Source organism: Cucurbita pepo, chromosome 2 (assembly GCF_057944985.1).
Source record: "Cucurbita pepo subsp. pepo isolate OVF chromosome 2, ASM5794498v1, whole genome shotgun sequence".
NCBI lineage: Eukaryota > Viridiplantae > Streptophyta > Magnoliopsida > Cucurbitales > Cucurbitaceae > Cucurbita > Cucurbita pepo.
The window spans coordinates 10,680,144-10,697,007 of record NC_141799.1 but is presented as its reverse complement, the minus strand read 5'-3'; the positions used below and the strand labels follow the sequence as shown (position 1 = coordinate 10,697,007).

Below are 16,864 nucleotides of genomic sequence, written 5' to 3'. Positions count from 1 at the left end.
TCCATTTAGAACAATGGTTATGACCTATTCACGAAGTATATAACGCTCGTGTGAATAGTTGATTTGCGTGTTCCTGTCCTATGTAGGTATAAACTGAATGAACCGTAACCAAATACTCAAATTTGTGCGATTGATACTCAAGTCATGCTTTTTGGAAATACAAAGTTCCTCTTAGATACTTATACCAACAACAATTTAGTATTCAACACGAACTAGTGTTTCTGATTCGAAAGGGAGATTGTACGAACACATCCATCACTTGTGATAGTAGGGAGCCAACAAAATGAATGGATTTGTGTAACCAATTCTAGCTCCGAGAATCCATGGATGGATTGTGAAGAGTGTAACGTAATCAAATAAATTTCTAAAAGCAAATAACATCATCAGTATTCAGCACATCTTCTATGAAGATTCATCTTTTCCACTCTAAACTCAATCCTTCACGATTCACCTTGTTTGGTTGAAAACCCTTTTCCATGCCAAGACTGGGTTTTGTCAGCCGATCCCAACCAAGAATGTGAGGCAGGGCAAACTATGAAAACGTCAAAACAATAAAACAGAAATAAGTTATCAAATGAATTAAACCCAAATGATGATTAGCACAGACGGAAGAAAATATCTAACAAAGAAGACATGTACACTCAAATCTAGTAGCAATTTGATGAACACAGCCAAGATAACACGAGTTTGATTTTAGAATTTTAATTGGGCTTTTAATTGAGAGTTTATTTGAGTAGAGAAAACAAAAAAAGGAAAAAAGGAAAGTCAACCTCAGTTCTGGGGTGTTCAAAAATATGGTTTGGTTTGATTTTTTTTTTTTTCTTTCTTGTAAACCCGAGGAGGTCGGTTCAGTACTCGGGTTGAGGGCCTTAAATATCAAGTCGAACCAAACCAACCCAATGCCATTTTATTTTCTATTTTGTGCCCAGCAGCTCATTATTTTTAAGCTCAACATATCTTTAAGTAGTTAGGTTTAGGTTGCTGGTCTACCTCTCGGCCATTGCTACGTCGCGCTTGCTCATGTCTCAAAATCACCCTCTAACTCACCAAGCTGCTCCTCTCAGTCGCTCTACCCCACTGTTGTGGCACTCACAGTGTCGTTCAGTTGACTGTCGCTCTGCCCTTTCTTGGTTTCTATCTTCCCCAACACCGGTATTGATAGTGACCACTAACAATTCTAATTTTCTCAGACCCGGCATCAGTGACTACTCTTTTTGCATTGGTTTCTTGGTTATGCGTTTTTCTTTAGCCTTGCCTTTTGTTTTAATTTGTTAGGTATAGATGGAAATGAGTGATTTCAAGGATGACACACCAAATATTAGTTTTCAAAGCATGTTCTAATTCTAAACCATTAGAGAGAGTTCGGGGTTAAAAGAATTTTGTAATGCTACATGTCTTAAGTTTGAGCTTCCCTTAAGAATAACAATAACTGAGACTAGCGAGTTTCTTGCCACTTATTCCTACTAGAAGCACTTGCTGGCACCATTCTGACCACACCTACAGCATGCGATTTCTTTGACACTTGAACCTAGATTCGCATTGGTTGTGGCCAAAATCACTATTTCCAGCAAGCCCCACTTGATATCAGGTCTTGAATCACCTTAGTTTAATGATGCACGCTCCATTTAGGCTTCAATCGAAGTACCAGTGATCAGTAAGGCTCGGGTTCGCATAATCAAACTCCAAAAGCACTAGCCAGCACATATTCAATTCTGTTTTAGAGGTTTGATAAGTGTTGATACTCCTTGGACACTTTTGGATCCTCTTTAAGTGTGTGGTTTAGTCTTTTCAGCTCCGAGAGCATTTTAATTGCAGTTTCAGATCAATTTGAACACTCTAAAACGCCTTTCAGCGAGGGATTGAATCCGTTCTGGGTAAGTTTAAGGCAGTAAAGTTCTGTTCAAGCCGTACTGAACTTAATTTTAAGCACTTGAGATCGTTTTCTAATCCTCGGATGCTCTTGGTATGTTGCTTGGGCACTTCTAACAATCACCTATAACTTGGTAAGGATTGGATGGTAAGGTTTCATTTAGAACACTCCTTTTCTTGTTTACTATATCAAGCGAAAGATATATCTCTCCATGATTTGTTATGTTTATGTTGAGCATGATGAATTGTGTAATATTGTACTATGGTTGTGTGATGATAGCATGATGTATCCTTGGGTTATCTGAGTTATGCATCATATGTTTGTTGTGAGCGTGTTGTTTTTTCTTTTTTGGGTATAAAACATGGTCTAAGAGCATGCCTAGGTAACATGCATTCTGGGGAGATTGTGAGATGGAGGTTAGGACCTTGTGAGTTGCAAAGATTTGACTTCACAAGAGGGTCTAGACCAGCGAGCAGACGTGGACATATAGAGATGAGCAAGACCAGAGAAGTGTCAAGGTAGCATTGCTACATGAAGGTGGCTAGTGAGACCAGAGAAGTGTCAAGGTAGCGTTGCTACATGAAGGTGGCTAGTGAGAGTTGGCTAAAGTGCAGTGCCAACAAAGGCTGTGTGAAACGCTCTGACTTTGCTTCTAAGTGAGGGTGAGGCCAAGGTGGCCCTATTTGGGGCGCGCTCCCTAGCTCATGTGAGGATATGCCGACGCTAGTTAGTTTTGCCATCGGCTGAGTCCGAGAGAAAGGTGAAGGAGGCCTCAAGTGGGATAGCTCACAAACCATTTGGCAAGTTGTTTTGTCGTGCTTATGCTGCGACTTTTGGAGATCGAGGGAAGGTCTATTAGTGGAAGTCCATAAGTAGTGTGCAAGTCCCATATTTGTTCTGATGTACGACGATTTCCCAACAAGTCAATTAGCAGCAATCTAGACTCTGCTTTTGTAAGAGTTGGTGCCACAAAGAGGAATTTTGTGGTTGGCTTGTGAGACTCACCCTGAGGGGTGTACCGTTCAACTGCTCAGAGAGAATATGTGTACTGTTTACGAGAAGTGCCAATGTTGAAGTTGGGGCAAGGTTGTCCCCAAGCTGACCACAAGGCATTAGTAAGATAAGCATTTTGATAAAAGAGTAGTCATATGCTTGTAGCATGATCAGTTCCAGTGGGTCAAGTTGACAGCCAATCCAAAGTTCGGATTGTCATCGTCCTCGATGTCGAGATTAAGTGGGGGAGAGTGTCACAATCCATGGAGTGATTGTGCCACGAGAGAGTCATCAAAGACGATGACTAGTTTAAGTGGGGCAGAATGTCCCAACCATACTATGAAAAAAGTAATTTATGACTCTCACGTGCAATCATGACAATGTGGCAACACAAAGAGGCGCCCAATAGGCCACGCGAGGGTCAAGACAAGACAGTAATGTGATATGAACCACGACCAGGAATTTCCATACCTTAAGATCCAATTACAAAGACGAGAGCCAAGAAGCTACAACAAACCTTGTACACTTATATTCAAGCTATGGTGAGCTCATCAAAGAAAATTTTAGAAGACATTGGAGACCTCTATTATATGGTGTGCAAAGTTGAGCTTCAAGAAAGAGATGCATTAAATGCACTTTAAGTTGCATTTGATGAACTCAGCTAAATTTATGGAACTAGTCCAAGAATGACTAACAAGCACATTTCATTCATTGCACTATTTAATTATAATTTAAATATTTGTTTGTTTTTCATAAGTTACCATATTCCACCATTAACTAGCTATTGTAAGGAGGTTATGAGTATTTCTAATTTACTAGCCAATTTAATTTGGAAGTTATCTGTGATATAGGTTAAGCTTGTAAAGGCTATATAAATTCTTTTTTTTTTTTGACTAGAGACATCACATTTTGGAATTAAAGAATAAAGAATAGAATTTCTATTTTTTTTAGCTGTGTTGAGAGCTAAAATTTTCTTTACAAATTCTTGTGTTTAGAACTTGCATGCTAGAGTCATTCAAGTGGTATTGATCAAACCTCTTGTGGAGTGATTCGAATCACGAGTTTAGAAATAAGTTTTCTTTACTCTTGATCATCAAGATAATCTGTTCCATACTTTTCCTTGGATTGATTCCATATCATTTGGTATCAGAGTTTTAAGCTCAAGATCGGATATATGTTTTCTTGCGTCTGTCTCTTTTGATTCTCATCTATATATATTTTTGTTTTCAGTTTCTGTAGCATGTTGACATTCTGACTAAAAAATTATATAGCAAAAAAAAAAAACATTATTTTTGTGCTTCATGTTAACATATTTTATAAAGTGTTAGATCTGGATCTTTTATCAACACTTTGTTCTTCCTTATCTTCTAAATCAATTTTCTTGTTGGTAAACCGAAGAAAGGAAGAGAAAAAAAGGAAAAAAAAAAAAAAAAACTTACGGTTAAATGTCTTCTTTTTTTCCTCTTGATTGTTATATGTAACTCTGATATGTTACTCAAATGATATGGAATCAACCCAAGGGAAAGTATGGAACGGATTACCTTGATGATCAAGATCAAGGTCAAGAGTAAAGAAAACTCATGATTCAAATCACTCCACAAGAGGTTTGATCAATACCACTTGAATGACTCTAGCATGCAAGTTCTACACACAAGAATTTGTAAAGAAAATTTTAGCTCTCAACACAGCTAAAAAAAATAGAAATTCTATTCTTTATTCTTCTCTAATTCCAAAATGTGATGTCTCTAGTCAAAGAAAAGAAGGCTTTATATAACCTTTACAACTTTAACCTATATGACACAACTCCCAAATTAAATAGTCAAAGAAAAGAATAGTCAAAGAAAGGAAGGCTTTGTATAGCCTTTGCAACTTTAACCGATATGACACATAACTCCCATAGTCAAAGAAAAGAAGGCTTTATATAGCCTTTACAACTTTAACCTATATGACACATAACTCCCAAATTAAATTGGCTAGTAAATGAGAAATATCCATAACCTCCATATTAAAATGGCTAGTTAATAGTTACAATATACCTCCTATATGAAAAACAAACAAATATTTAAATTATAATTAAATAGTGCAATAAATAAGATGTACTTATTAGTTATCTTTAGACTAGTTTCATAAATTTAATTGAGTTCATTAAATGCAAAGTGCATTTAATGAACTCTTTCTTGAAGTTCAACTTTGCAGAACAAATAATGAAGGTCTCCAACGTCTTCTAGATTTTCCTTTGATGAGCTCACCATAGCTTGAATATAAGTGAAAAAGGTTTGTTGTAGCTTCTTGGCTCTCGTCCTTATAATTAGACCTTGAGGTATAGAAATTCCTTGGTCGTGGTTCATATCAAAATGCCTCAAAATGTACCTTAGGGGAAGGTCAGCTCTCCACTACCCCTAGGCGCGCTGTGGTCTAAACAAGCTACCATGAGGCACATTCGTGTGTCACAGTGAGGGAGAGCATTGTGAGACGAGTATCTTGAATACCTTTCTTTAAAATGGGTTTTTTAAGGACAGTGTTCGACATCACAAATGTGCCGACATTGCACCCCAGCCCATGTGTCGGAGGTTGGATCATACAACTGCTATCCGGTACGGAATTCGTAAAGGATATGGCATGGACATGGAAAGGTTCAATACCTCCATAGAACCTGGATGGATGGATGTTAGGAATGTCTTGATATTATGAACGACACATGGACCCTTTCTTGATGGCATAACTAAGCAAGCTATGATGGTCGACACCCCATGAATTACGATGGCGTCAAGACATGTGGGCCATGCTAATTGTGAATTGAGATGACATTGAGATGCGATGTTGTGTTGAGAGACTTCGGCCCCAAGTAGAGGCAAGGTCGAGCCGAATGACTTGGCCTACTGTAGAGGCAAGTCGACTAGAGTCACAGACAACTGAACATGTACGTACGAGCAAGGTGTGTGGCTGAACAAGCTTGGATTCCACACAAGTTGTGTTTGGTTGGCGAAGACAAACCTCGCCTAAAGGTCCAACGAAGCCACAAATCCAGGCAAAAAATGAATGTGGGACTTGAGTTCCAAGGCTGGTCGTAAGTGTCAAGGTCACGATGCCACGGTTGAAAAATGCACGACCGTGACACCCTACACCTATGTCATTTCATGGTTCCTCTAATAAAAATGTGATTTGGTTACATCACTTTTGCACGGTCATCCTATTTAAAGTTTTGAGAATTATGTTTCTAAATTCCTTTCAAAGAATCCAAGTCTCTAGTTTTCAATGTGATACATGTGAATTCACCAAATATACTCGTATATCTTTTCCCATAAGCCAAAATAAAAACTCTATCCATTTGATTCATAGATCAATATGGGAATCCATTTGATTCATAGATCCAATATGGGAACCCTAACTGTTCCAAGTATTTATGGGGCTCGTTGGTTTCTCACATTAATGATGATTATACTCTAGTCACATGACTATTTCTTCTCAAACAAAAATCAAAGGTTAGTAATATTATTCCTACCTTCCACTCAATGATTCAGACTCAATTTGGAGTCAATCTCAATCCAACTTTATCCCCATATTTCCAATCTCAAGAATAAGGCATTATTCATGATTTTTCTTGTGTTATTACACCGCAACAAAATGGAGTGGCTGACAGGAAAAATGGACACCTTTTAAACACTAACTGACCACGAAAACATGCCAACAACTTACAGAGGAGTGGTAGTTCTTACTACAACTCACTTGATTAATCGCCTCCCATCTCGTGTCCTGAATAATCTAAGCCCAAAATAATTTCTTAACCAATTTCATCCTTACTTTCAAACATCAGATGGTCTCACACCCCGTATATTTGGGTGCACCAACTTTGTTTATGTTCATAACACTCAGAGAGGTAAAAACTTGATCTGAGAGCAATAAAATGTGTTTCTAGGATAGTCTTCAACCACAAAGGGGAACTAATGTAAAAACCCTACATCTAGAAAGTTTACCCTTAAATTGATGTGATATTCTTCTCTAAGGTCTCTCTTCAGATGTAGAACATGGAGATTGAAGAGAGTCCTCCTTGCGGAACTATTGAACCCCTGGATACACTAAATGAGTTATTATTGAGTCCATGCCTACTATTGATTCTAATTATAAGTCAAATCCTACCACTGCAAAGTTACCAACTGAACCATACACTCCACCTCCATTGCCAAATCCCTTGTTCTCTCAAGTATATTCTCGAATTGACATAAGTCCAAACAACCAACTCTACTCAAAATGAGGATGTAACACAAGTACCAATAGATGATAGACCCAGCTTTTCGAAAAGCTACTAAAGAACGCACAAAACAACACTTTTACTCCCTATCAAACTATATCTCTCTTGAGAAAGACTATCTCCATCACACAAGAGTTTTATGGTGAGTCTAAATTCAGTTCTACCTAACACAGTTCCTGAGGCTTTATCCAAAAGAGTGGTAGGATACCATGAAAGAAGAACTGCATGCTCTAGAAAAGAATAACATGAGGGAGGTTGCAGATAGGCTCAAAGAAAAAAATATAGTTAGGTGTAGGTGACTTTTTACGGTACAAGGTTGATGAAAGATTAGAAAGGTACAATGCAAGGTTAGTAGCTAAAGGATACACTCAAACTTACGATATAGATTACCAAGAGACATTTGTCCAAGTTGTGAAGATGAACACTATAAAAATATTGTTCAAATGGAAAAAGAACTTGAAGAAAAGAAATTTTATTCAAATCGAACAATTCTCTTGCATTGGAAGTTTACTCTGATGCTACCTATGATGATTCAATAGTGGACAGAAGATTTGCTACGGGGTATTGTACTTTTCTTGGAGGTAATTTAATAACATGGAGAAGCAAAATGAGGTGGCTAGATCATCTATCAAATCAAAATTACGAGCTATTGTACAAGAACTATGTGATCTCTTATGGTTGCAAATAATTCTTGATAACTTACAAATTAAGTGAGAAATTCCGATGAAGTTGTACTACTACAACAAATCAGTTATCAATATTGCACATAATCCTATCCATCATGAAAGGACAAAGCATATTGAAACTGATCAATATTTTATAAAGGAGAAATTAGAGGAAGGGATAGTACGCAACAGTTATGTGTCCTCTCAGCTTTAATTAGCAGATATACTAACAAAAAGACTTCACAACTCTCTGTTTCATGAGTTAATATCCAAGCTAGGAATAGATGATATATGAATGTCCTTGACTTAAGGCATGAGTTAATATCCAAGCACGGAATGGATGGATTATATCTATTCCTCAACTTGAGGGAAAGTGTTCAAAGAGGGAAAGTAATAAGGGAAGTAATTGAACCTATCTGTATCTAAGATTTACTGTTTCCTAATATTTAGGAATTCATTCATATTAATATTACTTAGTATCTAAGGATATATTTAAACGTTTTTTTTTTTTTTGGTACTAAAAGACATTCCAAAAGCATATAATTCATAGTATGTTCTATCCACTAGGCTGCTGTTTCCTATATTTACTGTTCTTTTTTTCTTTCTTTTTTTTTCTTTTTTTTTCTTTTTTAATGACAAGATCTTCTATTAGATATCAACTCTGCTATAATGATGCTGCATCTAAATACAAATCAGGAGATTCTGATGATCTAAAAGATAAATTAGAGAGAGAAGCAATTCATACACTGCAAGCTGTCTTCATCACAGAAAATTCGCCTGCTGTGAAGGGAACACTCAAGAATTCTTTGGTACTTCGCGTGTTATCAACAACATCTGCAGAAAAGGGAAGAATATAAATTCAGCTGAGGGTAAGTTCTTCATAGAAACAGTGACAGAAAATAAGTTGATCAAGAAAAATAGATTTAAAAAATGAATAACCAAGCATCAGTACAGAATCTATAAAATTGGATGATTGCTGAATAAGGTCTTGTAGATTATAAAGATAAGCTCAATGTTTCGAAATCTAATCAGTAGAGTCACGATTTGCCTTGTCAAACCTCCCAACTGCCAAAGATCATGAAATTGAAAATTCCAACAACCTTTATTCCATATAAAATTGAGGAAGCAATAAACAAAGGACAACAAAAAAGGTACTCACGCACACAAAGCGTTCAGCTTAAAGCAAGCAAGACATTTTAATCCTACAGTGCATAACAAGTCAATATCTGATCTTTCAAATGAATTGACTTTAGCAGTGAACTTTCTCTTTAATCCTTACTCAAAGAGATGAAATAGCCATTGCCATCTGCATGGGCCTTAATTGTTAAGCTCTTCCTTACTTGACCAGCAGTACTGCAAGAAATTACTCAACAAAATAAACCGAAAGTGCTGAATGTAAAATATTTCGTTGATTTTTGTTAATACCGTGTCGTTAATAAAGCAGCCTCATTTTATTTGTTTTTATTCTTTTATAAGATATTTAATTATTTCTCTAAGAAATGGGTATTATATTGCATTAGAAATAGCAATGGAACCAACCTTGAAAGCATTCCAGGGTCATGGAAGAATTCGCAAGAGTCTCTGGGACCCAAATTTATTAAAGTACCAACCTCTGTTGGGGACAATGAAAAGAACTGCAATATATAAATTGAATAATCAGGAAAGATGCAGTATAAGTGAGTATATACTGTGAGACAAAAATATGGAAGAGTAGAATCCACATGTTAGATACATTAGAGTTCAACATATATATAATATGATGTATATAGGCTTACATTGAAGCTGTAAATTAAGAATAATAAAATTCAATAAACTGCAAATGATTAAGAAGCTTTTGTGTTCACATATATCCTGTGACACTCCCTTAAGCTTGAGAAAATATATTAATTATCCTCAACTTGTTACAAAGGTAATCTATTCCAACTTCATTTAAAGTTTCCGTGAAAGTATCTCCTAATTGCTCGAGTGACTTCACATATCCAGTAGACACTAAATCTTATTGTATTTTCTCACAAACAAAATGACAATCAATTCAATATATTTGGTCCGCTCATGAAATATTGAGTTGGATGCAATAAGAAGAGCAACTTAATTGTCATGCCACAACCTCTAACTCCAATATAGCCTAATTCAATCAGAGATGATGGACCAACATTATTTGATTGTCATATTTCTGTAGTTTGATTCAACACTTGAGACACAGAAACTACATTTTGTATCTAATTCTTTTCATGAGGCCAAATTACTTCTAACAAAAAAACACATATAGTCAAAAGTCGATCTTCTATCTTCTTTTATCTTGCCCAATTGGCATCCGAAAAGCACTGGATCTTCATATGATTATGTTTTTCATATAAAATTTCACGTCTAGGGATAGTCTCAAAAACCACAGAATGTTTTGTACTATAGTCGAATGATCCACTGTGGGTGAAGTCATAAACTAACTCACAATTGCTTACGGAATAAGTGATGCCTGGTCATGCCACCATAATGTCAAAAACCACAGAATGTTTTGTACTATAGTCGAAAGATCCACTGTGGGTGAAGTCATAAACTAACTCACAATGCTTACGGAATAAGTGATGCCTGGTCATGCCACCATAATGTAATTCAACTTTCCAACCAATCTTTTGTATCTCTCAAGGTCTATAGACGGTTCTCCATCCTTTGTAAGTTGCAAACTAGACATCATTGGAATACTAGATGACTTGGCTCCCAATTTTTCAGTTTCAGATACTAAATCAAACACATTCTCTCTGTAACATAAAGATACCCTTCTTGCTTCTCATTTCTTCCATACCCAAGAAGTAGATTAAAATTCTCAAGTCTTTAGTATGAAATGACTTTAAATGAAAATTTTGAGAAATAACATGTTTGATGTATCAGTTCAAGTGATGACAATCCCACTCTTGAAAGAGGCTTTGGAGAAACCATCACCAGCAAAGGGAAAGAAATCTCCTCAGGCAAATCAATCCAAATATGTCGAAGAAGACAAAACAAAACTTTGCAAAGCTAAACCACGACATGGCTTCCTCCTTGAACCAAAAGAAGAATTTCAAGGAACTCAAGACCACGGGCTTCTATCAATAGAGCAACTTTGGCCAGCATGAATGGAGAAATAGGAAGAGGAGCCTTCTTGTCACAATCTTAAAATAATAATTCAAAAGCTTTCAAGAAAGAATCTTCAAGAACATCCAACCTTCATATTGAAATTCACTTGAAATTCACTAGCTGAATGACAAATTCCACATTAAGCAAACTTTTGAAGGCAAACTCAGAAACGTCACCACGAGGTGGAGGGTCTTGTTGTTGCGTGAATAACTCCTCTAGCTAAACCTAGAATTGGATTGGGGAACGTTAGGAGCATCATGGGTTTAGGAGGTTGACGGAATATCCCAAAGGTAATCGAAATATAAAAGGAGAATCCTTTGCTCAACCTTCTTCCATCCCACGTTAGTGTGTGTGATGTAAAGTTAATCCTCTAATGTAGTATAATTAATATTGCAATATGTAGTATAATTAATATTACAATAGAGGCTGTAACGATTCTCCCACATGCGTAGTCATGAAAGTTACTGATAGTACAATCTAAGGGAAACTTCCAGTAGACATCTGAACTACAAATACAAAGAATGGAGAAAGAAAAATTGACCTGTTTTTTTGTCCAATCATACTTGCGCTCCCCTATGGCAGGAAAGAACGTCAGCAGTATTGAACCACGTCGATCAATTACAAGACTCCCAGACTATAATACAATCATACAAAGAGTGAAAACAAAATTGATTTTACTTTATATATATACACACACACACACATATATATATATATATATATATATATATATATATTTATTTATCATTATATACCTCTAATTTAGTGAAAGTTGGCAGACAAGGAAACATTGAGACTCCAGCTTTGCCCTTATATACATTATAAGCAGCATAAACTCGGTCATTTTCATTCTTTGGGACTGCAAGAGAAAAAAGTTAGGCCATTAGACACAATAAAGAGACTCATGTCTTGAAAACTTGGAAGATAAATATGAAATCTGTGTCCTTGATATATGGATGGAAAGGTTATGATGCCTTTCTCTCTTTCAGCTTCCACAATAAATACTTTTAGAGATACTCCTGGTGGCTGTTACTTTAGGAATGCCTTTTTAAAAATAAAAATTGTAGAATCTTTTTCATGGAGTTTGTTTTTTTTATCTAATCCCCACATGAAATTTCATCTTTTGTTGAAATTACTTTACCTCATACCACCACTAAAAGCCTGCACTTAACACCGAAGTAGGAAAATTAAGGCATACGACAGTATATAACCAGCAGATTATATTTCAAAATGTATAAGAATTTTCATTGTTAAACAATGTACCTGTATGAGTAAACTTTTGTCCTGGAATGCCGACTCCAGATGAGAAAGGATGTGACCCAAAAGCATGGTCAACATGACCAGCTTTCTTACACACAACTTGTTCAAATAGCTGGTTCCTGTTTCCATGTTATATAATGACTTGTTAATTGAATTTTTAAGCATCTACAAAAGGAGGGGGAAACTAAAAGTAAAATTGGTCCAAAATCTGAGGCTAGAATATAGAAAATATATAATAAAATCAAAAATCAATAAAAACTTTTTCGTTTATTGGGGCGATGAAGTCAATTTAGCAACAAGAGAAAAAGTATCAAAATAATCAACACCATATGTTTGTGTAGTCTTAACAACAAGGAGAGCCTTCAATATAGCTATAGATCAATCTGGATTGACTTTGACAGCAAATGTCCATTTACAACTGATATGCTTCTTTCCTGGAAGCAGAGAAACTAAATCTCAAGTACAATTACCATCTAAGGAAAAATTTTAGGAACATATGCAGACTTCAAGGGTGCAATGAAAGAACATGTAAAAGATGACAAATGGTCATATGAAACAAAAGAGGAAGTGGAAAAAGTGCACTGACATTTACTTTTACGAAGAACAAAAAAAAGATGATCATTTGTTCTTGGATCCAAGGACGAACAAGTCTCTTGTATAGGAAATGCAACTGAAGGAGGTAGCCATCGAGAACAAACCTGAGTAATAGGTGGGTAAGTGGAAATAGGTCAAGATGGAGATAGATCGTTAAGAGTTCTCAGAGGAAACAATTGTGTAGACAAGAAAATCACCACTTTCCTCTTTTGCTCCCCCTGACTCTTACTTGAAAGTGGAGGAGGAAAAAAAAAAAAAGAAGAATCTTCAAAAATATGACAATAGAAGAGACAAAGTATCAAACAAGGCTAGGACAATAATACCGAAACCTATTTTGAACACAAGAATGACCAAGAAATATACTTTTTAATGACTTTGGATCTAGTTTGGTGAGTTGGGGGCAAACATCTTGAACAAAACAAGTACAACCAAATATTTTGGGTGTAAGAGAAAACAAATGTTATTGAGACAAAATCCAATGAGATATCTCACCCTTATGATCTAAGGAGGGCATATGATTTATTGAGATACAAGTCGTCAAAACAACACCAACCCGAAAATGTTTTGAAACATGCAACTAAAACATGAAGGTTCTTGTTGTTTCGAGGAGATCACGATTCTTCCATTCTACAACCCCATTTTGAGATGGAGTGTCAATACAAGAGGAATGATGAAAATTTTCACATTCACCTAAATAAGAACTACGAGCATGAGACAAGTAGTATTTAACATTCTCACTCCATAAAACTAAAAAAAGAACCACTAAATTGAGTTCGAATTTCAGCATGGAAGTTACAAAACTAAAAAAGCAACTCATAATGATTTTTCATTAAATATAACCAAGTTACATGAGAAGAATAGACCACAAAAGTAATAAAATACTAAAAACCTCTCCTGGACTCAATAGGACATAAACCACGTACATCAGAGTTGACTAACTCAAAAAAGAGCATTACTTCATTTATTGACCCTGGAATACAAACTTAGACAATGAAATTTAGCAAACTGACACAATTCACAATCTAAAGAAGACAAATGATTAGATTGAGGATAAAGATTCTTCAACACTGAAATAGACGGATGAATCAATTGACAACATTCTCCAAAGGGAGAGGACACTTGAGAGCATGTAATGGCTATAGATATTTGTGGTTTAAAAATGTAGAGATCTAGAGATTGACACCCTCTACCAATAGTCTTTCTCAACATAAGATTAAAAAATAAGCAATAACCCGAAAAGAATGAGACAAACAGTTAAGAGAACAAGTGAGTTTAGTAACAGAAATCAAGTTAAAGGTTTAATATGTTAAATTTAAGTCAAAGGGCAATGAAACTCAGTAGATAAGAGTGATAGTACCCAATTCTAAAACAATAGAGTTAATTCCATCACTATATTGACATTAGGTCAAGATGTAGATAGAAAAAGGTTAGAGAATAACCAAAGATTAACTGTCATTTCATTCACTAAAGAGATATTTATAAGTGTACAAGGTAAATCCTGAATAGGAGAAAATAAAACGACAATGAAGAGCAAGATAACTAATATATTTACAGAAACCATAACTATGCTAATAATAATAATAAATCCAAAAAATTTCAAAGAGACCCTAAAAAGGTGTGAAAATCTAAGCATATGATTCTCACCAAGCACTAGATTTTCCCAAAACAAGAACTCTAATACTAATGCCAATCTAGGAGAGGGAAGATGCTGCGCCAATCTCCACTGTTTAGATATACTCTCCCAAGGACTTCTATGACTGCCATTTATTCTAGCTTTTGTGTGCCACCAAAAGTCTTCTTCTCCATGTATGCTTGCAATCATTTTGTGCTACAAATCATTATGGGCTTAAAAGAATCTGCACGCCCATCTTACTAAGCTAATATGGCCAAAATTTGTACTCCTAAACTACTGATTCCAAAAACCCCTCCCCTTCTAAGACCAAATTCAATTGACCAAGATGTTTTAGTTTTCCAACCCTGCTGCCCTTTTCACTCTTTTCTTTCCCTTCAATTTCCAAACAGATATTTCTTGGCATGAAGCAAAAGTAAGTCATCCTCCTCTTGATAGTTGAAAATTATTGCATCTATCTACTTTAATCAGCGCCCTTTGCATGAATGGAAGCCAAAAATCTTCCAATTTCGGATTCCCACCAAGAGGCATAACTAAATAATGTATCAAGCATATCTTCACTTTACAATGGAATCTGATAGCTAGATGATCCAATATCATGTATCTCAAGATCCCTCAACTATACCTAAAAACGGTTCAACTTTCCCCACCGAGATATTCCTAGTATAGAAAAGAACCTAACCTTCCAGAGAAGCCATACCTTCTAGAGAACCCTTTCTTCCTGATTAACAGAAAAAACCCAAAAAACTCCTCCATAAACAGGTGACACCCTCAATTCGGAACTCAGGATATATAAAAAGACCAAAAAAATCAATACCACACTTGGGACGAGAAAGATTACTGCAAAAGAATGCAGTGCGAGTCTCCTGACATTTGTGCTTGCACAAAGCACACCACTAGCAGAGCACAAAGAAGTAAGATTTTTGAATAAAGATAAGCAACCATTCTTTAGAAAAACCTTACTTGTTTTGAAGTTTTCACCTACAAAGTCTCCCATTGTAAGACGAAACATGGGTGATAAAAGATTTACAGGAAAATACATTAAGAGGATTGATGAACCGAAGGCGCTGGTTACAAGAATATGGAGAATAATTAACTCCCTAGAGGCTAGAAAGAAGAGATCAAAATCCTCAAGACTTGCTTAGGAACATTTTGCAATAGGGTTCTATGTTTTAGAACAAAATTTAGTTAAAATATGTTTGAATATCTATTTTAAGAACTTATTGTTCATGTATTCTTATAAATAATCTATTTTTAGGTCGTGTGTTCGGGTCTGTGGGTGTAAAAGGAAAACCCTTGATTTCTTCAAAGTCTTAAGACTTGGGGCAGGTGCAAACTTTTTCTAAAAAGTGAGAAACAACAAAGTAATCAAATGCATCACATAGACTATATAGTCAGGAAGAAGTATAAACACAGCTCCAAAATAATCAACCAACTTATATATAGGAACCATTCTCTTTAAGGACAGGATTTCCCTTCAAACCTTGAAATCTTCCAACAACTCCGAGCATTTTAGAAATCATCCAACGCAACTCCATTTCCAAAACGAGCTTTCCGGAAATAAAAGTGCAAACACAAACATCGCAAAACTCCCAACAAGGCAACTATAAAATTCCAACTGAAGGAAAACCATAAGACAGACAAACAAACAAACAAACAAACAAACAAACAAAACAAAACAAAACAGTAGAAAGTAGAATCCCTACCAGAAAAGGTTACGTTTCCTTGAACATCGAGGAGTGAGGGAAAACAAAAGAATGGATGATAACGAACAGCATTGCCAGAAAAGAGAAATGGAAGGTAACAAAAGAACATTGAGTCGCATAGGGCACAGTGCGGTAAGAACATTGATTTTAAGAGTGATTTAGCAGACAGTTCAAGGAGAAAGTAGAGATAGTAGCAGAGTGGTAAGAAATGGAAGTTAAAAAGGCGAGAGGAGTTGATACCTGGACAACCATCGCTGTAGCTTCAACATCGTTCTTCGCCTTCTGGATGAGCTGAAAATGGAGGGTTAGGTCGGGAACCGAGAGAATGAGGGAAACCCGTTTGAATCCTTAAAGACGGACAGTACGTGCCGGTTAATGAAGCCCTCCTTTATATGAAGTTTTGTGGTAAGAAAATGCTCATATAAATAATTAATATTTTATTTTCTTTTTACTAATAATATTATTATTTATACTAGAAAATTACATTAAATAAATATGGATTGGAAAAAGTTCTAATATTTTAGTATAAATGGTAATATATTAAATTTAGGAGCTCCTCTCGACTCAATTTAGGACTTATCCAAGAAATTTAAAAATAAAATAGAGCGTTGGAAGCACGAAAATCAAGATCCTAAAAACACCTTAATAAGTAGTCATGTTCAAGAAATACGGGTGGGAATGGATAGGTACTTTAATATGCATGTTTAGGGTCTCGAACGATGAAAGAATAACATGGATTAATCAATATCCTGTCACGAAATCAGTTGTTCAAAGCACGAGTCACAA

The 16,864-nt window shown here is 35.8% G+C and overlaps 1 protein-coding gene across 2 annotated transcripts; it reads right to left on the bottom strand.

The window, feature by feature from the left end:
* Positions 1–194: 194 nt before the first annotated feature.
* Positions 195–16,458, bottom strand: ATWHY2 (WHIRLY 2). 2 transcript variants are annotated; one of them, XM_023668077.2, is made up of 8 exons: positions 16,319–16,458; positions 12,152–12,267; positions 11,644–11,747; positions 11,430–11,522; positions 9,317–9,411; positions 9,057–9,130; positions 8,523–8,611; positions 195–532 (listed from the first exon to the last, which is right to left on the bottom strand). In XM_023668077.2, exons 1-8 carry the CDS (start codon positions 16,345–16,347, stop codon positions 413–415), a joined length of 720 nt encoding a protein of 239 aa, XP_023523845.2. In that variant the 5' UTR covers positions 16,348–16,458; the 3' UTR covers positions 195–412. The 2 variants fall into 2 exon arrangements, with proteins under 2 accessions (XP_023523845.2, XP_086977516.1); XM_087121390.1 differs by lacking the exon at positions 11,430–11,522.
* Between the last annotated feature and the right edge of the window lie 406 nt (positions 16,459–16,864).

Excerpts from the sequence above, each read along its gene's own strand:
- ATWHY2 (XM_023668077.2), bottom strand. The coding sequence starts at position 16,347 with ATGTTGAAGCTACAGCGATGGTTGTCCAG. Across the intron at positions 12,268-16,318 it reads CTACAGCGATGGTTGTCCAG|GAACCAGCTATTTGAACAAG; the intron begins GTATCAACTCCT and ends ACATGGAAACAG. Across the intron at positions 9,131-9,316 it reads GACCCTGGAATGCTTTCAAG|TACTGCTGGTCAAGTAAGGA; the intron begins GTTGGTTCCATT and ends AATTTCTTGCAG.